This window comes from Cygnus olor, chromosome 1 (genome assembly GCF_009769625.2).
Source record: "Cygnus olor isolate bCygOlo1 chromosome 1, bCygOlo1.pri.v2, whole genome shotgun sequence".
Classification (NCBI taxonomy): domain Eukaryota; kingdom Metazoa; phylum Chordata; class Aves; order Anseriformes; family Anatidae; genus Cygnus; species Cygnus olor.
Window position 1 is genome coordinate 130,888,034 of NC_049169.1, and position 25,842 is coordinate 130,913,875.

Consider the following 25,842-nt stretch of genomic DNA (forward strand, 5'->3'; position numbering starts at 1 on the left):
TGTCTTGCACAGCCTCCAGTTTAAGAACAGGTATAAAAACAAGAAATTAGTGAAAGAACAGTAACAGTAAAGAAGGGGGCTGTCAAAGATTTATATTACTGTAAGTGAATATATAAACCTAAACTTGTTTTTAAATTCAGAGATACTGTCCTGGAAGGTCAGGATAATTGAAAGTGGCAAGAAGTGCAAACGGGTGCTGCTTTTGAAAAAAAAAAAAAACTGTTGTTATGAGAGCAAAACAGTTTGTAGAAATGTATCCAGTAGCAGCTCCGAGAGAATTTTACCATAAAGTTCGTTCGCATCAAGAATACACTAACTAGACCTTCAGGATTTTCTGCCCCCCTCAAGTCTTTCGATAACCATCATGGCCTATACCAATGAGTCCATAATAACAGTACTAATAACCACTGCATGCAGAAGCAGTCATTCTAAAAGTTAAACATAGTCACACAATTACATTTAAACTCTTCGTAACTTGCCTTGTACTCAGATACCAACAGTGAAACAAAAATACATTTGCCATATTGTACACACTGACATTCCTGCAACAGAACAGATTAAGGATGCAGTTTCAGGCAGTATTCCAAGATGGATGTCTTATTGGATTGTCACTGGTATTTTGTTGAATCGTCTTCATAAAAGACTGAGGTCTAAGCCTAGAATGAAACATTTTCAGGAAGTGGATTTGAATCTGCTAGATTCAAAACTTCTGAAATTTGAGGAAGACTAAAGCCTACATTTTTTTTGGTACTACAAAAATGCAATTAAAAAGAGTACTACTTTAGTAGTATTTATTTATTTTAGTCTTTAGAAATAACAATTGCCATATCTGCTTGCATCCATGCCAAACGTGTGTTTAGCAACCATTAAGTTCAACAGACTCTTTACATAAGCTTTTCTAAAGTGCAGAGCCTAAATTGCTAAAACTGAAGTAATCCCTAGCTTCCCAGTTCAAAAGCTTTAATGTACACCCTGAAAAGCAAGTGAAATTGAGTGTCAACAGCAGGTTTCAGATTTACTCTGACCTCTTAGACTACATTTGCCATTTACATTTCAAAGATGATTCCTCACAACTACTGGTGTCTGCAAATCGAGAAGGTATATTTTGTCTTATACATTATAAAAAGTGTTCTAAAACAAGTTTTCTGAACAAGGAAGGATAACAGTGATTAACGCAGTGGTCTATGAGCCTAGAGTCCAGTTTTCTGCCCAGTGTCTGTCTTGACAAAGAAGAAAATGCTGAAGCCCAGAGTCCTATGTTGTGGACAAGGTTTTGATAACATTCGAGACAAGGATATTTCAATTAAGTTCTACTGAATGTGTTGTCAGAATGCTAGGAAATCAGTTCTGGGTTAATTCTTATTTCCAGAACTAAAGTGTTAAAGAATGCCTCCTTAGACAGTTTCAAAGTCTGTAGAAGAAAAGTCAGTGATACAGAAAGGGCTTCCCTCCCTGTTGTCGATACTCCCACCTCATTCTATGCATAATCTCAAAAGTATTAATCAAGCCCAAACAAGACATTTTAGACAGTCAAAACCACACATTTAAACAGCAGCCACTGTATACTTTATTAAGAAAAGAAGTGTTTGCCAGTTAAACTGCCATCACTTTATTGACTTCTCCACTTACTTGTAGAAAATCTGTCCTTTCATAATGGCTCTGGAATCATTTATAGTCAGGTAAATGTTGAAGCACTGGCATGGCTCTCCTTGGAACTCTGACAGCCTTACCATGGCAAGAACTAGAGACATCTTTGCAAAACGCAAAGTAAGCAACACATCTTTCATTCAAGCAAAGTCATTCTTGAGACAGATGTCACACAAGCCAAACAGCATAAAAAAATCCTTTAACTTAAGCAATCTTTTCTACTGTGACAGTTTCACAAAACGAAGTGCAATTTGTAAGATAAAAATCCGTAAGGTAGCAGTTGCACATTCTCTTCACGTAACTGTGTAGCCAAGTCTTACTACTCAGGCTGGGGAGGGTCGAGCTAAAATGAAACAGCATGATGTTTTATCTTCATGAAAATGTCCTGTTGCTAATGCATCTGCTTTTCCCTCCCTTCCTTTTTAGTAGTTCTATGCAGTCCTATGCATTAGAAGTCAGAGTGGGCTTCTTCATTCATTGGTTCGTTGGGAGTTGGGTTTATATTCAATCCTCTAAGCAATTCAGAAGATAGTCTATACACATCTGAAAAGAAGTTCCTCAGTTGTTTTAAGTAATCCAACCATCAGAGAAGATATCCCCCTATTACTTCACCTCTGAAAGTTGTTTCAATTCTTTTTTCATCTTCATCTTGTAGCCACGTGGCAGAACAGCATTGTCATGGGCTACATATAGTAGGATTTAATCTTTATTAATAGCTTCAGTAGATTGCCCGGGGATTTTTAGTACTGTAGTAGGCTTCACATGCAGCTACATAAGCAGATTCTGGGAAGAAATCATCATGGTATTCTGCTAAAAACCTAAGAAAGCACACACACAAAAACAGAACATGAAACATTTAAGAGAAGCAATTTTCAAATCAATTTTTAAGCTCAGCAAAACCGTAAATTGCAAATTACAAATTATTAGTTTGAAATCTGTCATACAAAAGGGTTGTCCTATTTTTATTTATTTACAAGTTTTGCAGAGTGAGAAACAAATCATTCTCAAATCCAAGTGAATGAAGAAATTTTGCTCAAGCTCCACAGAAAAGAATACAAGGTGTGGATTTCTTTTGAGCATAGCTTTTAAGAACTGCGAGACAAAAAAATGGGAAGATGCTTCTGCAACAGTTCTGTCAGTCACCTGTTCAACATACTATTCTCAGTTACTTTAAAAAAACCAGGAATTTCAGTTATCACCACATCAGTATCTTATGCAAATGGCCATTAACCATTAAGTCAAACCATACCTTTTAAGGCAAGTAGAACTAGGATTTGTTCTTCCACGTGTTTGTGCATTTAGGGTCTCCATCCTTCTAATGTGTCTGATTTAAATGCATCTCTCAGACAAATAGTACCTTTTGCAAATCCAGTTCCCTCATTTCAAATTTCTCCAACCTGCCCTTCAAACATTATTCCCACATCAACACACATAATATTTTAACATGTTCTGTTCTTCTAAGATACAACTCCTTCTCTGGTTAAGTATAGAAAATGAAAAACACTGTTGCTACTAACAGCAGCAGAACAGCTAAAATGACTATAACCATCCTACTCTGTATACAGAGCTGTGTTATACAAATGGGGGTGAAAGGCCAGAACAGCTCTGAAACCCTGAAGTACAGGATCAAACTTGACTTCAGGAAAAAGAGACCTTCAAAAATACCTGGATATTAAAGATCAGCATCCGTAAAAATAGCAAAATGTTAGCTACATGTTCTCTGAGTTAGTGTAGGAAGCAATGGAAACTGGGAACAATGTGATCTCCAGAATCTGGTTTCTTTCAAGAACCACTGGCTAGGGAGGTGACTTACCTATCGGAAGCTAAAAATCCTAGCTATGCATAACCAGCTCTGGACATAAGTCCAAATTAAAAGACAACTGTACAGGTGAGTACAATTAAAACCAGTGTTTCTCCAACCTCATTTGCAGTTAGACCGTCTAAACTAGGCATGTCTTTTGATCTTAAGAAAACCACAGCATCAAAGAACACTGACAAGACTCTCTATAAAAAGGCAAGCAAAATTTAAAGCAGGAATAAATTAATTGCTGAGAACTCATACAAAAAGCACACAAAAAAAAAACACAGAAAAAAAGATAGACTCCAACACACACACACCCCAGTCCTTCTACTTAGACATGGCCACCATTGTAAAAAGTAGAAGGACACCTGATGATATCCTACTAATTCTAGGAAAAACAATGAGAAACACAAGCTTTTTAGAACAAGTCAATTATTTGATGTGCCACCATTTGTTAAGAAAGCACTTTGTCAACACCCCCCATACTTGTTTGCTTCCTAAAAGTTCCGTAATTAACTCCGTAGAGGGACCTAGGCTGGTTTCTGATGTGAAACATTTCAGGCTTAAAGACATGCAAGTATATTGATTGTCCAGCAGTTCACTTCCAGAAGATCAAATGGCAGTCTGTTTTTGTTTTTTAACCATCACCCAAAGAATTAATCAGAAAAGACTCCATTACACGACCCATAACAGCATCTAACCAAGAACCTGATTTCTGGCAATATTCAGCTGGTACTGCCAAAGAGGGAGAAAGATCTCTCTTGTACTTAAAGCAAGGATCCAACTGCCTCTGCCACAAACTGACACCACATAAACTATCATAATAAATGAGTAAGAGCTAAGTTAAAGTTACACACATAGGATTGCATGAATGAAGATTGTGTGATAAATACTTCAGCATTTATAAGTATTCCTACTGTGCTAGTTTCTCATTGTTTCCAATAGCAGCTTTGACCTTTATTTTAATAGCACAAAGCAAAAAGGATTACGTAATTCAGTTTGGGGAGATCATTTTGAAAAAACTACAGGAGATATTCTGCTAAACCAAAAAAAAAAAAAACTTTAATATTACAGCATTGTTACAGCTGCATTATTCTAACTTCCTATTCACAGAATTAAAGGCATTAAATAGACGAAAAAACAGCAGTGAAATATTTTTCCCCTGAAGGAACAAGAGACAGTCAACCAACGCAGCAAACAAACTAAGTGCTGAATCCAAAATTGTTAAACTTTGGCAAGAGAGTAGGCCAGAAAAAAAAATGACTTTACACTTCCCTGGAATTTAAAAAAAAAAAAAAAAAAGACAAATCTAGATCAGAGCCACCAATATTTGACTAACACACTGAACCGTACTAAGTGATATTCTAGCCCAAGTCATTAAAAGCATTCACCACCACCTTTTCCGGGCTTACCATGCCATAAATTGCTCTAATACTTAGTAAAATGATTCTTTCATGAGATGCAGAGGTACTCCTTAGAAAGTGATCCATAAACACACAAGAACAATTCACACAATCAGATCCTCCTTCTAATCACAGAAGCACATTGTTCATTTGCACCACACAAACACACATTCCTTACTGTAGGAAAACAACCAAGCTGGTGGCTTTCTATTGATGAAGTGACTGCATCAGTTAACAAAGCAAGACCAATCGACGTCATCTACCCGGACCTTTAACGTGGTCCCACGTGACATCCTGGTCTCCAAATTGGAGAGAGATGGATTTGATGGGTGGACTATTCAGTGGATAAGGAATTGGCTAGAAGGTTGCAAGTCCAAGCGCAAGGTGCTACACCTGGGCCAAGGCAATCCCAAACAGGAGTACAGACTGGGTGAAGAACTCACAGGGACCAGACCTGCAGAGAAAGACTTGGGAGTTCTTATGGATGAAAAGCTTGACATGAGCTGGCAGTGCGCTTGTAGACCAGCAGGCCAACTGCGTCCTGGGCTGCAGTAAAAGAGGAATGGTCAGCAGGGCAAGGGAGGGGATTGTCCCCCTCTGCTCTGCCCTTGTGAGGCCCCACTTGGAGTGCTGTGTCCAGGTCTGGGGCCCACAGCACAAGAAGGATGTGGAGCTGTTAGAGCGGATCCAGAGGAGGACCAAAAAGATGATCAAGGGGCTGGAGCACCTCTCCTATGAAGACAGGCTGAGAGAGCTGGGGGTGTTCAGCCTACAGAAGAGAAAGCTCCAGGGCGACCTCACTGCAACCTTTCAGTATTTGAAGGGGACTTATAAAAAAGATGGAAACTCTTTGCTCAATCAGATATTGACAGGACAGGAGGGAATGGCTTTCAACTAAAAGAGCAGAGATTTAGATTAGAGATTAGGAGGAAATTCTTCACTCAGATTGGGGTGAGGTGCTGGAACAGGTTGCCCAGAGAAGCTGTGGATGCCCCATCCCTGGAAGTGTTCAAGGCCAGGTTGGATGGGGCCTTGGGCAACCTGATCTAGTGGGTGGCATCCCTAGCCAGGGGACTGGAACTAGGTGATCTGTGAGGTCCCTTCCAACCCCAGCCATTCTGTGATTACTACAAAAAGAGTACTGAAATTAGAGTAATTTAGAAGTTCATAAAATACTTGAGTGATTAACTGCCATGATCTCTGATTGTAATTAGCTACAAATTATTTCCTACATTTTTTGGGGGGTTGGAATGAAGGGAGTGTGATAAGGCTTGAAACTTAAGAGACTTGAGTCTAACTTTTAACATACTGAGACTGCACAGGACTAAGATAATAATTCAATTCCATTTGTTGCTTAATTCTTCATTAACACACGTTCTGACTTTGAGAGAGAAACAGTGACTGCAAACTACGGAGGCTGATCAAATTTTAGTGTCACTGTGCAATGTTCTCTAAAACATAGTACCAGAGTGCTAGATTTTATGAGGGATTACTTTAAGTGTAGGTAATGGGAAACAGGTTTGTTCTCTCTTAAAGATTTCCTGATATTCGCTTAAGATCAGTCATAAACAGCAGCTTGGTGCAAGATAAAGGTGAGAGGTTTTAGCTGAGATGCTTGTGGCATAACTCCAACTCAAGGAAAAAAAAAAGCAGCCAGAACGCATGCAGTCTAACGATGTATACCTCACTGTTCTTAATATAATAGCTGTGAAAAGCAAAATACACCAGAGCTAGCAGATACTAATTACTTTCTGTAGAGAAGTGGTACAAAACAGGCAAGAGAACACAAGGTCAGCTTCTGTCCCTACCCCTTGTCTACCTGTACAAAAAAGCAGTCAAAAAAAGCCCTTCTGAAGCTGCTTTCTATTCACGCTGCATCATAGTGCAGAAAGCTGGCACAGAAATATTAGGAGTCTCAAAACTCTTAACTACTGGATATTTCATTAATGTCTTGCCCTTAGAAAAGCTGAAACAGCACAAAGATCAATTACACTGGCACCTGCAAGCTACAAGCCAAGATTTCAAAACAGAGGGAGCTATACCAACTTAGCAAGCAATGTTCTGGTACAGATCTGGAAACACACTGCTATTTAGCTATTCAGAAATTATTTGTCCCCTTACAAATCTGACAAAAAAAATCAGTCACCTGTTGCATCATTATTGCCTTATACATTTATATACTTTTTGAAGAGCTTGTATGCTTACACCTGAGCAGTGAAACTGCTTACTAGTGATGGTTTTGAGACACACAGTGCACGCAAGCCTCCTCGTATCTAAGACCACATGCTTTTCTCTTGACAAGCATCCACAAAAAACACATTCACAGTTAAACCTCATGCTTGGAACATAGAGGAAACGTGGCATAATGCTGCTATTTCCCTCTCTACCACAGATTTCTAGAGAAGCAACACTTCAGACAGGACTTGAGGAGATGGAGGTAAGAAAAACAGAGGCACACAGTCAACCTTATGTTCTGGTCTTCAAATGCAGCAGTCTACACGTAGCAAGCTTACCTCAGGTGACTCTAAAGCAATAGCCTCACAAACGTACTGCCATCTGGGCTGTGAGTTATGCAGGCAGATCCACCAGAAAGAGGTATAGAACTAGCATCGTCCACATTAAATAGCCACTTGGCATGTATGTCAGGAACATTTCTCAGCAAGGTCACTGAATTAATATGAGCTTTAAGAGCATCATCTGGTAGCAAAAATGTCCTTCTCTTGGCAGTCTCAATACAGCTTACTACTTTAAGTTTCTGCATGAAGAAAATGACTGTTCTGGATGTCAGCTGTCACCACACAAACTAAGGGACTGCCTGAAAAGTATGAACATCCTCAAGAAAGGAAAACCTTAAAGGACAACCTCAGCTATAAAGGTATGATATAAACACACATGACACACAGCACAGAACAGAAACTAAGTATTTTCAAGAAGGTAACATCTTGCACACTTTTCCACAGCTCTGGCTTTTAGAAGGTAAGCAGAACCTCCAATAAGCAGTCTGAGCTAGATACTGTTTTGAAAGACAACTGAAAGGCAATTGTAATGATCTATCCAAATGAATTTGCTGAAAGAGCACGATGGGTCCTAAAACTGAGTCACCTTTTCAAAAGAAATGTCATTTTCAGATTACAAAACTATCTCCTCTCCACGACTACTACTGAAAGGCAGGATTTTAAGCATAAAAGGCTTAGTTTCAAAGGTGTATGCTACCACCTGCCTCCCTACCCCCCTCCAATTGCTAGGCATGTCTCCATCTGGAAGGCTGCTCAGGCAAGTTTTGGATGTTAATTCTGATATCCAGTGTTTCAAGAAACCATCAGGCTTGTTTTGTTGACTGGACTCCTGTCACCCACCCACATACAATATTCCTTTTTTTTTTTCCCTCCATTCTCAGGAAGTCGCAAATAACCTTTAATTAATTGCACATTAGCACAGACTAGTGGTCATAATTCACCACTGCAATTAAGTATAAGATGACTATACTCAAAAAAATGTTGAGATATCAAAACCAGAGATCTACTTCCTAAGGTTACTTCAAACAACTTGCAATCTTTCTAACACATTTTATCACTGCAGTCCTCTATAATTTGGTCACTGTCTGATTTGGCTCCCTCCTCATAAAATACTCAATACTGAAGGTACTTTTCTATCTATGGAACAGATTTGCACAATAGGTAAAAGCTGTAAAATATCAGAAATAAAAATGAAAGCTGAAATGAAAGAGACAACTTACAGGATACACTGAGTTTGAAAGATCAGTGGGTTTCAACAAAACCAAAGTATTTAACTATTAAGGATGTACTTTTCTATCATCTAAAAAATACATATTAGACTCACCTTGACACGTGTATTAGAAAATTTAAAAGCATTTTAAGAATGTAATTGTTCATTTACTCACTGTTCTTTATTTCAGGAAACCAGAAATATCTATGCCTTTCTGAACCATGAACTACATTGCCTGAAATTACCTCAAAGAAAATTGGTCTTGCTGTTCTAAAAAGAACAGACAGGTTATATTCTCCTAACTATTAAGCACACACAGTCCGTCGATAGTCCTGAGATGACAGTTTTCCAAGTCAAGGCTGTATTCAAATCAATGGAAAGAGGAAAGCAAAAAGTGGCATATTCTTGCCTATGGTTACTCATCACTTAAGCAGCTCCCGGAGGCAGGCTAGGCACTTCAAAATAAGGAGAGGTCATACATAATACAGTACATACAATGTTCTATTAAAAACATGGCTGAAATTATGGAGTTGGTTAAAAGGCAATACTTTTATCTCAAAAATTATGAACTCGCAGGAAGATTTAATCAGGTACCCTTTGCTAGGAAAATTACCAGTTAGTAGGCACCAGTTATTGTGCTAGCTTCCCCTGTTTGGTCCTGAAGTCTAAATTGAAGGTGGAAGTGAAATTTACTGAAACCAACTGGCAAGTCAGTTGCTAAACTCTATTTCAGACTAGCGTTCTTCTGCAGACACTATGAATTATTTCAGGACTACACAATTTGACATGAAGACTAAGAGGTTTTCACTTAATTTGAAAAGCTAGTTTTCTTTACTTCTGCAAATTCTGCAAATTCCACAATTGAGAAATAAATGTTCATGTTCTCCATGCAGAAATTTTGATTATGTATGCTTGTAAAATGCTGCACAAAGGGTACAGCTTCTATTTAATATGAAACTCAAAGATGTATTTAATACATTCCTTTAAAAAAAAGCTGTCTGGAAAACTGAGATCAATCTTGTCTAGCAGCAATCTGAGGCACGACTGGAAAATATTACCCATGTAGCATTTCAAAGTGAATTTAATACATTTATCAAGTACTGAGTAAACTCAATAAAACAAGCTTCCAGACAAAATGGTGTATTAAACAAGTCTCAGTTTCTAAGCCTGCATGAGATTAATAGCGTAAATGTTAAATGAAACTGTAAATTTCAGCCATATAATCATAATTCAAAATTCAAAATTAAATCAGTAGCTATGCCAAAACTAAATCAGTTGTGTATCATACTAAAGTTTTAGAAGTGAATAAACTACTTTCGTCAGAGTACTCTACCTAGAATTCAAAGATGGTTCAGGAACAGTTTTATTAATTTTAACAGACAGCTTCAATCCCTTTTCTGCTATTAGAAAAATAAATAGAAGTAGAGTGCTTCAGCTTGTCACTCCAGAGCAATTCACAGTAAAAAATTAGGTAGTCTGAAGTAAACTACCTAATGCATACAGACTGTGTAAAATAGTTCTTAGGTTTCAAAAAGTAAGCCAGAACAGAATTGATACAAAATATTCTTAATAAACATCAATTCATCCTTTCATTCCCAAAAAGGAAAAAGACAGAATGTGAAATTTGAGGAAAAAATTTTACAACATACCACCTCAGCCTCAAGTTTTCACTTGTGATGAGAAACAGATAAAGCAGAAATACTTCTGCAATAAAAGTCAAGTCTGAATGAGCTTCCAGAAAATTTAGTTATTTGAGCACTTTCAGACAGATATGGGACATAAAAATAAATACCCAAATGAAATACATCCTAAAGCATCACGAAAACATGTAAAAAAAATAATTTGCATTGGCTTCTATGCAATTTATATGAATATACAGAAACTAACTCTTATTACTGTATTGTGCTTAAGAGTATTTGTGACAGACCTATGTAAGATTGAATGTTTCCTACAGCTTCCTACTGTAATTTGGAATTTCTTTCAGGAAGGTTCTCAACTTGACAATTTCTGACAAAGCTACAGAAATCATAATTATAGAAAACAAACAAGAAGAGCATTAGCAAAACATCCGTTACATTGGCCTAGAAAGCACTATGAAAACATGCATAATCTCAAATATTTTGTTATACCAGATAAGCAATATCCAGACTATGCTTGCTTGGGGAGGAGCTGTAGTGGGGTCATTTTGGTTTAGTTGTAGCCTGGTCTTAAGCAATGAATGCCCCATAGTACTAGAGCACAATTTCAGTTAAATGTTTTCCAAAAAAGGAATCCAGCTTGTGTACTGAGACCACTCTGCAATGCAGCATAAAGGTACAGTAAGCAGGAACTACTGGGAGATTTGCTTCAAAAGCAGTCTTATCTGACCTAAATATACTGGTCTGGAAACAACTTTTTTCTCCTAATTATAGGTAACTAGATATTTCAACAAGATGGTCACATGGAAGAGTGAAACACATGGACACCAACCCCTACGATTCAGTGATTCCATGACACTACTACCAGAAATTTTAGTTTAATCACTCCCCCACTGGGACGCAGAGTTACGTTTCCTCCCTCATCCCCATTCCACCTCAGCTTATCTGTATAACGGGTATAAAGAAAAAGCATTTAAGACATTAAAGAGTTAAGACCTGCTCTGATACAGTAGAATCAGAACAGGAAGATGTCTGAAAAACTGATTTGATCCACAGCAAGTTAAACATCCTAAATCATATTCACTTCAAGCAAAAATACCTCGTACCTGCCTTCCAACAGTAAGTGCTAATGCTGTCCCACTTAGTATAAAAACATTTTGAATACTAGGAAGGATCTGACAGAATAGAAATATACAAAGGGATCAGTAAAACTTTAAAACGAAGTAATTCAAGAGAAAATTTCTGTATTATAGAAACTTTGACATTTGAGATATCTTTAATTTTCAATAAACAATTAAAATAAAAGCACTTTAAAGTTTTTGTATGGACAATCCGCTCTCCTTGATCTAATAAAACTTTTGATATGCTAATGACAGATTACTTTTCATTATGTAGCTGTTTTGAGGTATCTGACCAACGTTAAGTTACCAGTTCCATGTTTGTTGGAACCATTTTGTGTTTAACGTTTACAACGCTTTCTTACAAGTTTTCCTTGGCAATTTTTTTTTCCCTGTGTTGATGCAGTATGCAGTGCCGCATTAGGCATATAAACTACAACTACAGTGCAGAGATACTAACTCGAGTACTGACAAAGTGGATCATGATGCAGGTATGACTGTATTATCTCCAGCTGTAGAGTTACTGTGGTCAGAAGAGTTTAAGTACCCCTACAAGCCACTACACCGTGTAACAGAGAAACCTTTTGGTTTAAAAGCTGGACTAGGACAGACTTTTCGGGGGGGGGGGGGGGGGGGGGGAACCACCAACCACCACCACACTACCATCATGTGTAACAGGTTTTAGAACACAAGGTTTCCTCCCTGCTAACACTGATGCAACATCAAAACTCTCAGATAATGCTCTCAAGAGCAATGCAGGGTTTGTGTTTCTTCCTAAAACGTGTTTCTTAGCATTCTCAGCAAAATCAGACTTGTCACTCTATACTTTCTATCACACAAGCTTTTATACTTCAGTTCTCTACCAATGTTTAGTAAAGCTTTAAGCAGAGTTTGGATTCCCTTCAATTCGAATTCCAGAAGTAAAAGTTTAATTTTATCATATTCATTTCTGTAACCGCAAGAACATCTTCTAAAAATCCCTCATAATTCCAGAACACTTAGATCTATGTAACAATGCAATCACTACTGTGGTAGATTGTCTCACATTACCTCAGAAACATTTCGAAGTGTTTTACTAAAGCCTTTAGGTTTTTGTCAGGAAAGCACATCTTCCCCAGTATTTCTGGTAGCTTTACTGTAAAAAAGAAAAATAATGTTTACAGATTATATCTACTATAAAGAAAAGAAGAAAGCAAGAATATCTTTTCACTGCAGCCTCCACTACTCTTTAAAAGATGCTCAGTGATTTTCCAGAAACTTCACTGTAACAAACAAGCTCAGAAAGTGAATGCTGTCTGCTTTAATAATGTTTGACAGGTAACAGAAGCAATGCTTATTTACATGTTTTGTTTCTGTAAAAGAAACAAAATCAAGTAAAAGATAAATGGTTGTTCATAAATTCAGTTAAGAATTTTAAAGAGATTAAAATGTACATTTCTCCAAAAATAAAACTGTGATAAAGCGAACAGAAAATCACATAGATACTGCCACAGAAAACAAATAAGCCATTTTGATTCCAGAGCAGTTTACCAAACATCCGTAGCAAATGTTGAGATCCATAGATATATGATGGAGGTGGTGGTTGATCACTTGGTGGATAATTCTCTGGCATCAGTTTCCAGGACAAAACCTAAACATAAAAAAATGAAAATACTGGTTATGAAATCAGTATAGCATCATAATTAATTCAGTCTATACAGAATTTCAAAATAATAAGTGAAATAAATAACCTAAACACCTTTTCTTGTGTAGGCCTACTCTGAGGGCCACAATATCTTTAATCATTGAAAGAAGGACAGTAGCATAAAGTTCTTACCTCATTCAATTCATTGTTTCTTCTACCTTCAAAGCCAGTAAAAACCGCACTCCCCTCTTTGCTAGGAGTCAAAGTTATAGGTGAAGATGATCCACTATGGACAGGGGTCTCTTCAAAAGGGAAGCAAAAAAAAACAGAAATAAATTTATTAAATAATCTGTTTTGTGGAACTATAAGACATTAAAAGGCAACTAAGGCCTGCTGATAAAACATTTAAAGTCTTAAAACACTGTAATTCAGCAAATGCTATCCTAAAGTAGGCTCACAGATATCCTGTGAGTAGACTCAAGTAGCTCCTTGAATTCCGCTGGGAAATACGGCAAAGTATTGTATTTCTCCCTCTGGTATACAACTTCAGAGATAAATAATTGATACAATAAGTAATGAATTCCCACTTCGATCATTCAGTTCCCAGTCCACACAACGTTAAGAAAGAGGACAGGACTTAAAATCTTGTTTAGAGTAACAACTTTAAAAGCAAAACCTACTTTTTTCCAGGTGCAAGAAGAGCTTTGGCATAGAAGCTGGGGTGTCAAGATGCCGCCGCTTCGGCTGTGGGGAAGCACTACTTTCTGACAACCTGTCACAGTTAGAGGTATGGCGTGTAGAACGTCTCAGGGACTGCAGAATTTCAGGTTCAGCTTTTCGCCTTTTTGGTGTGGCTGGCTCCCCTGCTGGAGGCTGGCTGTCTGTTGACTGAGGTGTTGGTGGGTTCAGCAGAGGAGGACTTGGGGAAAGCTCCTCCTGATTTCTAGGAAATAAAGGCAACTTTACAGAACTGAGGAGGTTAGACGCTCTTTCATTAAAACAGCAAGTTTCACAAATCCTCTTAAATACTTATTCAAATTAGTATTCCCCCAAGAACAAGCAAAGTAACGCAACCTTCCTTCAAGCGTTGTTTTCCCAAAGAATATTCATTTGCAAATTTAAAGGTTAGTGAGCATAAACTTACATTTTGATGCAATTTTATTTCACAAAGTTGCAGAATAGCTCCACATCAGTCAGTAGAAACACTTCTTTGGAGTTAATCAGATTGAAATTCAGATATCGTATTCTGAATTCAGGCAAGCAATTCACACAGAAGTCGAATGTTTTATCAAAACAATTTTTAAGTCAAAGCATATGAGAACCCACAGTATTCTAAACGTATAACCACTTATTGCATTTTCCTCAGATAAGCAGTATTAGACTCTTTATACCCAACCTACCTGTTAGTATTTGTTGAGTTTTCTTTGATGGGAAGAAAGAATTTTGATGAAGTCACCTTCTTAAATTGAGCTTGCTCGTAAGGATAGAGCAAAATTAATGGAAGTGTGAAGTCAAAGGTTATTCTCAGCCCATCAACCATCTCTTTACATAGCTCGACACTACAGGGAAAGAAAGATTATGAATTTCAAGTTTCAATTTCATTTGCACATCAAAATTTTCAGTGTAGTTTTTAGGAAATTCCCCTTAAATACAGAACACTAACATTTTAACTGTGATATGCTCATTTCTTTGCTATGTAATAATCCTTTAAAAGCATACTTGAAAAGACAGTGATTCCTGTTTGTAACTTCATTCATACAAGTGCAAACTTCAGACAGTCTGCTTAATGAACTCAAAATTATACAGTTGTTCTATTACAATTTACTGGATTAATAAAATCCACTTTACAGTAAAGTCAGTCAGATGTTTTCCACATAAGCAGTATTTTTTTCCAAGTTTACTGTGCTCCAATAGAAGAGTCACCTGTCAGAAAAACGGTTAGTATTTAGTAGATTGAATGCCTGACTAAAAGCCATATACAGAATTTGACCTATAGTAGCTAAGATGCAGTTAAGGCTGTGCTTAGGACATCTGCAGTGAGTAAACAAAATTGATACATATACATTGGAGATCAGCTTCCCGTGGCCTGCTCATGGTAACTGAAGCATTACATTTAGAGGCTACTAGGAATTTCTGCTTTAGGCTTGTGTAAAACACTCACGGTGTTAGGTGCTGGGCAGACACAGTGGTACAAGAAACTAGAAATGGGTGCAGTCCACCTGCAACACCTCTAACCTCCATGAAGGCAATCACTTCTCAGGTCTCAAGTACATATATGTGTATGGCAGCATCAAATAATGTTATCAAAGCAATCCACATTATAAAGTCTATACCCCCCATTACACCCTCTTTAAGATTTTTGTTTTTAAAGGCAAAAGTGGGCACTATATTGGGTCAGGGCAGCACCATGTGCAGAAATTCCATCACATTTTAAAAGGTCAGTTACCTTCTATGCAGAAAGGGCAACACAATAAAGTTGTCAGCTCAATCTCTCCTACTTAATGGATCACTGAAATTACAATCATTTTCCCTATTAAAGCATCTTCTTTGAGGAAGTTGCAAAAACATACACCTTTAAAAATCATAACATACACACAACCTTTTGGTCATGTTTCTCACGTCTCATCTCACTTCTCATTGGGGAGATTAATTACACTTTCCTTCTTTCTAATATAATCTGTTAAGTAATGAATGACACCAAATAAAATGAAACACATCAGCTAAAATATTGCAGGGAATAGCATAATTATGCAGCGCTGAAATAAATCTTGACTTATGTTCTATTTTTGGAAATTAAATAAAATGGAAAATATAGTATAGCCAGTATAAAAAAAAAATACAAAAAATACGGTATAGACTTGCATAAAAGAGCAGCATCATCTAACATTGAGAACCTTTAGCACAAAAAAAAAAGCAAGGTTATCGTTGCATTTGTAGCTTGGTAGAAGACTATACAGCTCAGCTGAGAAAACGTACTAAGATGTAATCAATTTTAATAAACAGGATTGGTACTACTACACATATTGTTTCCTTTCACTTTGACTCTAGGATTCAAGATCATATGTCATTAAAATAAATCACCTCCATTTGGAGTTCTCTACTATAAATGTTTGTGTAAAATGTTTATAAAATTTGAACCTGTTCAGTTATATTTCAACAGGAATTCTCCTATCAGATATTCTCCCAGTGCTCAAAAAATTCTTAGAACAGACAACAGCAACACATTCTTCCAAAACAGGTCACCGTATTTACAAAAACTTACATGACAAAAGGGGATAGTGATGCTTTCGCGTAAGGACTCCTTCACTGATAAACAAATTGTCAGCACTACTGTCCTTTAGATATTCATCAAATATTTTAATCCCAATGAAGGGACATACATCACAGTATAAACTTACAAAAATGAACAGCCTTCAGACAGACCATGGAATGCAAGTTTGTTCTTTTTGTGACAACAGCACTGGGCTAAAGATTACTTACTTCTTCTCTGGTGGCACATAATGAATATTCATATTAGCATGCGGAGTCATCTGATGATGCCGAGACCTTTCATTGGCTGAAAAAGCAGCATTAATAGCAAAATGTTTCACATATGACTCCAGGATGGTTATTATATTTGTCTGGCAAGGAAGCTTCACCAGCTGAAAAAGAAACAAATTGATGTCTTATAGAAATAATTAGTAAGTGTAACAATCTAAAACAGGAGCTAATGAGTTTAGTAAGACTCTATTGCATAAACTTCAGGAGTTATCATTTTCAACCTGTAAACTACATTTTTGATCAATCCATTATAAATATTTGGAGAAAACAAGGTAAACAAGCGTACTCTACTTTATTTTCAGCTTTAAAGAGCAACTTGCACTCCAAAACACAACGAGGTATTGCAATGTTACAACCTTAAATACAATGACAACTAACTGTTTTAGCTATAGAGAAGTCTGCTCCTCAAAACTTTTTATTCTTCCTTATGTTGTCTAAAGTAACCTTTGCAATAAAGCTCAGAAGAGGGGTTGTTATATGCAAGAATTATTTTTGACCCACCCCATGCATATTCATTTCACAGCTTTTATTTCATACCCGTTTTCTTCTATTAATATAGTAACAGTCTTCCTCAAGCTTCTTTTTCAAGACTTCAGGAATTTCAATGTTTATTGCTCTTTCTTCCATGTCCCTTTTTGTATGAGTGTCTTGTTCTTCTTTCTACAACAGACCAGTGAAAGAAATGATATATTGCTTGTGCTTATTAATATTAATTAAGAAGTAATACAATAACCAGGATACAATACAAAAATGAGGTTTTGTTATGCAAAAATAAAAGCATTTTTATTAAAATATTATTTTTGTATGTACAGTACGATATAAAAATATTACTTTTGTATGTACAGTAACTATTTTAAGTGTATGCTAGTCTTACTGTAAGCAATTTAACAATATAGTTTTCATGTCATCTAGAAATTCAGTTTTTAAAATTTGTTTTTAATTTAGCATTCACTTAAGCATTTAATACAAAAGAACAAACAGGAACTTGTTAGGTTTTGCTACTTCAGATCACCTCCATTGTACTAGTTTGATTCTACAGACCTTCAGAACAACTATTTACCCTGTACTTCTTTTTGCTAATGTAGAGTAGAGAAAGATGTTTTTTCTTGAAGTCAGCCTTCTACATTTAAGACCAGAGTTGACAGGCCCATTTCACAGTAAAATACAAAAACCAGAAAGATCCTACTGCTATGTCCAACCTAAGTAAGGTAAGATTTTATAGCACCTATAAACATGGGTAATCTAGTTTGCTAAGTTTTCTTCACATAAGCCTTACACGTCAAAAGAGAGGAAAAGAAGCACATGTGTATTGTTTGATCAATGTCTTATTCTTGTAGAATTTTGGTATTTTCTTTAACTTTCAAAAACTCAACTACAGTAGGCACTAGGAGTGAGAAAAATATGCATTTTAATTCCGGCTAAATAACCAACTGTGGCCTATATTTAATCTATTTAAACTTTTCCAGTGTTTTATATACTGATTTTTAAATTCTATTAACTTAAGGAAGCCATGAATATACCATTTCTGTCCTATCTTCTATGTCACTGTCTTCACTTTTTATTTCTTCATCTGTTCCTTCATCACTGTCATCAGAAGAACTACTTATAGCTGCGTAAAAGAGATTTCAGATATTTATCTCACGCTATCACATTGCACAGAGGTTCAGGCCAAACAATTTCAGGCCTAAATTAAAAAAAATAACAACTTGTTATATTTAATTCGACTAGAATTATTCATTCTTATTAAACACACAAGTAGTATTTACAGCACAGTATCAACTTTTTGAATATGGAAGACGGTAGGTTTAAAGGAAGTATTCTTGTATCCCTTCTATTGATGTACACTCACAGATAATTTCTATTTTTATTGTACTTTAATACTGAACAAGGGGTTAATGCATTAACTATTCAATTGGCAGCTTTGGGTATGTGCAGCAACTGTTACCACTATGTACATCTGTTAAGTGCAAAAGGCCCTGCTAGCTTTCAAGCTACACAGAGAAGTGCCATGAAATCAAAAGAGGTGGTTTAAGAGTGAAATAGGTCAGTCAGACTGGGAGGGAAAAAAAATCTCCCCCCCCCCAAATATATAGAAACATTAGAAAGGAAAGCATCTCGTTTGCTAACACCAAACAAGAAAACTGTGGGCTTCTTGCACCTAGTACTACTACAATAAACAAAGCAGCACTGAACTCTGATATCACCAATTGGAATACTTTTGTTGAGGTGACATGAGGAAAAGCCTCTGGAAAACAAAAAAAAAAAAAAAAAAAAGGAGATGGATTAAGAGAAACTTAACATTAAACATTACGCTCACTCTTCACACAACTGTTTTGGTATAGTTCCAATCAGGGCATGACACTCATGTCACCCTACTAGCAAGTTACAGCACTCACTGTACCCCTAGCACAAAGTTAAAGGCATCACACCAGTTACTAAAGAACGAAAACAAGCTCACAGTTTTCGCTACTCTCGTCATTTTCCTCAGCAGGAAGGCTTTTTAATACAGAGTCAACACCAGGCAACCTGCAACGTCTCTTCTTTCTTCCTTTTCTTCTCCTATAGAGGATAAAATGGTTCACTTAAACTTGGCTAATTTCATTTAATTTGTTTATCCTACCTAATGACATTACATATAAATGCACAGGAAATGTATGTTTGGGTTATTTTCATTAATTAACATTGAAATAATTTGGATAATGCTTATTTTAGAGTGGATACCTTAATGTCTGTACATTACCTCATATTTGTGTCCCCAGGCAGATCCTCAAGCCATGTCCAACCAATATTAGATTATTGCCTTTGGCTGAAAAATACCTCAGGCTTTCCTAAATTATTGTTCAAGTACATTTCTTTTGGAAGATGTAAATTAAGCCTGTACACAGGCATTTCACAGCAACACTTAAGAGTAACATACAGTTACTAAATGTGTTAGTCATTTAGAGTGTTGTTTACTAATAACATGTAACTACCTAATTATGAATGTACTGACTGTATTAAGTAGATATTTACCACCGACAGTGTGAATTTAGAGACCAAAATCACTTGTAGACACCTGAATGTAGCTGTTTGAATATGAATCTCTTATTTATCTTGAGACCAAAAAGATTTCTTACATGCGAGCCACAGCCTTCCGTGCCAATTTACGTTGTAATCTGCGATTTTCGTCTGTATCACGAAGAACATGATCTTCAGCTGCCCATCTATCCCAGCTAAAGATTGGTAAAAAGAAAAACATCAATGGCTCAAAATATATTCCATTCATTATTACTGCTGAATTACTATACATTAAACCTAAAAGGTAGTATTTCAATAACATTCAGATCAACTTTGAGTTGCATGCTTCTGTATTCACACAGCTTCAACTCTCACATTGCTATCTAAAAGCTCTCAAACCTTGACGTAACACGACAGCATTTGTAGCACCAACACACGCTATAAATCACAGTCAGACACTGCACTCATGTACTGACCTTGATAAGCAAACAGTCTAGGCCTAGATCTAACAATACACAAAATCTTTTTTTTTTTTAAATGAAAAACCTAGGTGCCACAGGTATATGCCAAAGACAGATATCCCGTAAAATTTAAACTCAAGACCATCAAACTGATCCATTGATATCTATAGATAAAAGGCAATGAAACATGAGAAAGCATATTAAAGGCATTCACAAACCAAACATACATAATGTCCTTTGATATTCTGGGTAACATCTTTCTTTGCAAAATAAAATGGAAGAAATGGGAGAATTAAAATTGTGCATACAGGTTCTTACCTTCTATTCCAACCATTAAAATGGATCAGATATTCTGGAATCTTTCTGCCTTTCTCATCTTTTCCGACAATAATATCAACAATCTGAAACAAACAGCGAATAGCATGTATTAAAAGGCTTGACAAAAAGAGAACTTTCTAGCATTTAGGGAATTTATGCACACAGAAAAGAAAAAAAGAAACATTAATTAACATAAATTTAATTAACATAAATTAAAATACACCTAGACTTTTGCCATTGCATATTTATATGAGCAGAAGATATGGATTATACTCAAGGTGAGAAAAGAAGCTTTTTTCTTGAGCGCTTCTCAAACAAAGGACTGCCATCTTTATCGTGTCCTCAGAAGCCAATACTTTCAAAACACAGATGCAAAACAATGCAGTATCACAATAGGAATGTGCAGATATATCACATGGGGGCAAATAACATTTTCTGCTGAGTGCTCTCTCTTCAGGTCCTCAAAGCAGGAGAAAACATAGTGCTATATGTAAATCTCAAAACACTGTTCTCTTGAACATGTGATCCGGCCAACAAATATTAAAATGTCTTGTAAACATCTGAGCCTTTGTTTCTTCTTCTTTCACCCCTGTAACATTGTCCTCTTTAGCACACGCACATTGAAGTTTATTTTGACCAAATCATGATGAGGGTAAGTGGAATCAAACACCATGATCCTTGCTAATGGCATTTTCTGACCAACAGTTTGGGCAAGAGCTCTTTCTTTATCTTTTTCCCAGTGGAAAGATACACAGATGCACTACTCTTGCTCTCCTTCTTCCCAGGGAACAGAGATTCAACTTTAAAAAAAAATGCAGAAACAGCCAGTCTGGAAGAGCCTGCACCTCAAAAGAAAAAGGTATTTCACAATGGATCATTAAGAAGACAATCAGGACCAGTAAAAACAAAGCACTCAGTGGGTGTACCACATCTTCAGGCACAGCCAGCAGTTGGGCCATGGGAACGTTTAACCTGAAAGCCCGTAACTTAAGAACTGTTGAGCCAGATGGAGCCGAGGGCAGCTTGGCTGGAGCTCTGTGCATTTAAAAGTAAAGAAGAGGCACTAATGATTTTTTTGCACACAGGTTACCTCTAGGGACAGCCAAAACATAGGCCTACATGTGCAAACAAAAGGGCTGATCAAAATATTACAAGAAGGTGGAGATCCTGATCAAACATGTTTAAAAAAAAAAAAAAAAAAAAACCCTGATGTATGCCACTAAAAAAAATGAAGCAAAAGTATGAATTTGGACAGGAATACAGTTGAAATCTATGTTTTTGTCCCTCAGAGGCGAGAAAACCCAAACCAAACAAGCAAACAGAACTGTGTTTACAGGTTCCGTACAGATCACTTCGGCTGTAAAAGTGAGTTCGCGTCCCACCGGTACCCCGAAACCACACAACGCTTACATCAAGCTCTACAACTAGTATTGTTACTGGGCACAGTAGGCCCAAGTGCGCAGGCGGGAGGAGGAAGCGGCCGCAGAAAAGCGTCGCCTGCGGCCCGGTCGCGACCAAGGCAGCAGCGCCCACCCACCGCCCGCGGGGCCGGGTGGCGCCTCCCTGTGCCAGCGGGCCGGGCTCCGCTCCTCCCTTCCCGCGGCCAGCAGCCGCTCCCCTCCCGCACCCAGCGCCGGTGGCGGCAGGGCCGCCTGGTCAACCCCCTCCCTTCCCTTCCCTTCCCTCCCGCTCCTCCCCCGGCCCCCGAGCGGGCGCGCACCCGGAAGGCGGGCGACGGGGGCGCGCAGCGCGGCGGCAGGGGAGCGTTAACGGCCGCCAACGGCCCCGCCTCCCCGCGGCGGGGGCGGGGGCAGGAGGGAGGGAGGGCGCCGCGCAGCGGGTCACCTTGGCATCATAGAGCACTTTGGCCTTGGTGGGGTCGGGCTCGAAGCAGAGAACTCTCTCCCCCCGGTGGAACTTAAATTTCATTCCCCGCGAGGTCATTTGTTCATCATGGCGCAAAGGAGAGGCGCCCCGCCCCGCCCGCCGGGGAGGTGCCGCTGACGGGCCCGCCTCTGCCTTCCCCTCTCCTCCCTTCCATTTCCCTCCCTTCTTCTCCCTCCCCTCAGGCGGTGGCCGTGGCCCCGAGCCCGGCGCCCTTAAGCAAACAACTGTCCCGTGCCCCCAAGACGGCAATTTACCCATCGTAACCTCCCACGAGGCTCGTTTTCCTCTCTGTTCCTCAGCCTTCCTACGAGAAAACAAACTAGAAAACAAATAGGATCGGGGACTAGGAACTTGGTTAGCCAGAACTCGATTTATCTTTCCGATGTTCAATTTCGCATTCTCGGAGTCTTGAGCAGGATGCAAATAGTGGAAAAAAAATCAATTCACATTTTTCCAGCTCACAGACTTTCTGCTGATGCTTGGAAGGGTCTGGGGCTCAGTCACGAGAATACTGTAATTTCTCACACAATGTTGCTAGATACTCCCTCAGGCCGCTGCAGTTTTGATGCTAATTCTTTATTTCTGATTTACATGAGGCCATAGCAGAGTCAGGAGACCTAGCTAAGGCAGCCTTTGTAGGAAGACTGATTAATTTGTGATCATTTAGCATTTCTGAAGCTCCTTTTCTGTAAAAGCTGATCAGGAGGAGCATGACTCTAAACAGAGAAAGGTCTGTCCCACTGAGCATGTGCTAGTCCAATCACTCACTGTCTGGTGCTAGTGCAAGAGAGGTTTAAATCTTCTTTTCTTCCAGTGCCTGTGGCTGATAACAAAGCTGGAGGCTGGCAGAAATGCCAACAGGGAGCTGTTAGTGTATTACCAGGCATTTTCCAAAGGAAAAGGGTGATAGAGGATATCCAGAGAATGAGATTCTGTGAGGATTACTGCTCCCTTATGGAAGCAGTGCTAAATTTCTTACGATTCAAAATTTAGATATTTTCCATAGTGGGAAAAAAATAGGAACTTGTTGGTAAGATAGACAGAGTGGAGTGAGAGGAGTGCAAAGAAATTAAGGGAGTATTCTTGAAATTGTTCAGAGTTCACTGCTGCTCATGTTAAGAAACAGACTCCGAAAATGTGTGGATGCAATGTCAGTTGCAGAAAGTGTTATCAAACTTCCTTTAAAAAAAAAAAAAAAGGGAAATGGTGCTGAGTATCTGTAGAACAGCTGCTTTAAAGGGGCTACCATGCTTAAAAGAAGCAACAACAGCAGAAGAAAAACAAACTTCTGCTTGTGTCCTGGCCTCCAAGCTGGTCTGCCAGTTGACAGAACTCACACAAGGGGATCAATCCTTCAATCAGTTCTGGCCAAAACAGCCTTATGCATTTCCTTGCTGTCTCCTAGGTTCAGCCCTTTCCCTGCCTCCCCACTGATCTCTGTTTCCAGAGTCTGCTTCTCATTCATCTCCTCATAGCCTCTCCTTATTTGCCCTAGCCCAATTTCATGGCTTCCACCCAGGCAACTTTTCCTTTTGACTCACATTTCTTCTTATTAAGGTTTCCTCAGAGATAGATGGCATCTGCCCTTATCTCCCTTAGCCACCTGACCGTGCATCACCCGTGCCAGCAGATCTCCCACTTTGCCAGATCTCTCACCAGCACTACTGCAGGATTTTTAAAAACCTGGACATGGGGTGCACTTAACAAAAATCCATCCAGAGGGAGCTCCGAGAGCAGGAAGGTAGGCACATTTAATATTGGCTCTGTGATGGTGTTAGGCAGGAAATGCCTAGAGCTACCAGAACATTAAATACAAACAAAACGTCAGTTTTCAAAGGTACCAAGTTCTCCACAGCAGTGGAGTGAGCAGTGAAAAAAAAAAAACAAAAACGTGGTAATAACTTGGAAAATAGGCTTTGTGCACATGCATATACATATTGCATGTGCAAGATCTGTGATGAGTTTGTCATGTATAACATATAAGCAAAAGCCTAATGAAAGATGTATCAGATTTAGTAAAGCTTGAACTAGAACAACATGCTTGTAGCCAGCAAGTCCCCTGAAAAAAAAAAAAAAAAAAGAAAAAAAGGAAAAATAGAAGCCAAAGGCTGCGTGGCTTTATCAGGTTCAGTCTCTTTGGGGTCAACGTCCAAAATGCCAAGGAGAGGGACGCTGGATGAGAGCTGAGAACATCCAGTGGAGCAGTCCTTGTTTAAGGTCTCTGAGCCACGGGATGAGCTGACCCGCTGCATATTTCGGTGGATTCCCAGGACACTGCATCTCCGGCAGGGAAGAAATACGGCTTTACAGCTCCCCTGAGACACAGCGCAGCCTGGGAGAGGAAACCCTCGCCTTCCCTCTAGACACCCCTGCCAAAGAGCGCCCCGCAGATCACGAAGGGTTTGTTGATGAAGTATTTCGGCTCCTGGCTCACTGCAGGCTCGGCAGGCACGCCGCAGACAGCCCCGCGCTCACCCGGATTTTATTTCAACAACGCCACCGCCGCTGTTCGCTCCGCGAGCAGGCAGCGGGCTGCCGCCCGCGCCGCCACCGCACAAGATGGCGGCGGGCGCACGGCATGCTGGGAGATGTAGGCCGGACGGGGGGAGACCTGTGGCCGCCCCGGCTGGGGTCGATCTCTTGCCCCACAGGAAAGAAGGGAGCGGGTCTCGCTGGGAACAGTATTGGGGGGATTTTCCTGCCCTGTCCCTTTCTGCACAGCGCTTTGGGGAGGCAGGGGGGTCGAGGGCAGTGCCCAGGGGACAGAGTGGAGCTGACTGGCTCCAGGGCTGGGTGCTTCCAGAGAGGGTGGCAGTGCCTCAGGGGACCTGCAGGACACAAGGATCTTAAACACCATTTCCCATTTCTTTAAGAACTCACCTACATTGCGTACTAAAATCAACGATCATCACGCACAGGATGGCAGCTGTTGTTTTTTAGCTATACTAATGATCATACATTTCTAATTTCTTTTCACTGTGGCAGTATGTACAACCTAATTTTATTCATTGTTTTCTCTTATTAGTCATCTGCTTTTACTGATATCTGCTTGTTTTCCACATCTGCAGTGGGGAAGAAAAAAAAAAAAAAAAGACTGTCTTAGAACTGTCTTAGAATACATCTTAAATACCTATCTATGTTTGTGTCCTTAGAATCAGAGAGATTGATTTGTGGTCAGACAGTATTAAAAGATTAAAATATTCAAACAAGCCCATTTGGGTTTCCACTAAAGAATTTTCAGAGACCCTGCTGTTCAAGTTGACTAAACAGTATACTGAGGGTTTTGTATACTTAGAACACAAACTGCAAAAATGAATTTCCAGAAGCAACAGTAGAGACACACACACTTTGCTTATAGTTAATAGTAAATTATGCAGTAATTGTAGGTTGGTCTAAATCACATTAAACTGTGGGATATAGCTGTATCTCTAAGAAACAATATGACTGACTCTCAAACACTAGCAGACCACCAAGCAAAATACGCATATTTGCAAGATACATATTGGCTCAGTGATTCACTACCTATTTCATCAATGTTTTCTTCTTGTCTAGAGGAAAGAGTACTACAGAAGACATGAGTAAGCCCTATGAATACAATTACATCTTGAAAGAAGAACTCTAGGGGAAGCCTTTCCAGCAAAATTCTTGCTGAAAAGGATGCCTAAAGCAGTGATCAAAAACAC

The 25,842-nt window shown here is 38.7% G+C and overlaps 1 protein-coding gene across 5 annotated transcripts; it reads right to left on the reverse strand.

Annotated features, from left to right (window-relative positions):
* Positions 1-1,543: 1,543 nt before the first annotated feature.
* On the reverse strand, positions 1,544-23,876 carry MSL3 (MSL complex subunit 3). 5 transcript variants are annotated; one of them, XM_040533759.1, is made up of 13 exons: positions 23,701-23,876; positions 20,273-20,355; positions 19,613-19,708; positions 18,955-19,055; positions 18,017-18,105; positions 17,034-17,156; positions 16,437-16,597; positions 14,357-14,515; positions 13,637-13,899; positions 13,149-13,258; positions 12,863-12,962; positions 12,383-12,467; positions 1,544-2,465 (listed from the first exon to the last, which is right to left on the reverse strand). In XM_040533759.1, the coding sequence occupies exons 1-13, from the start codon at positions 23,737-23,739 to the stop codon at positions 2,366-2,368; spliced, it is 1,509 nt and encodes a 502-aa protein (XP_040389693.1). In that variant the 5' UTR covers positions 23,740-23,876; the 3' UTR covers positions 1,544-2,365. The 5 variants fall into 5 exon arrangements, with proteins under 5 accessions (XP_040389693.1, XP_040389677.1, XP_040389703.1 ...); XM_040533743.1 differs by lacking the exon at positions 23,701-23,876 and adding an exon at positions 22,118-23,694; XM_040533769.1 differs by lacking the exon at positions 23,701-23,876 and adding an exon at positions 21,618-21,649.
* Between the last annotated feature and the right edge of the window lie 1,966 nt (positions 23,877-25,842).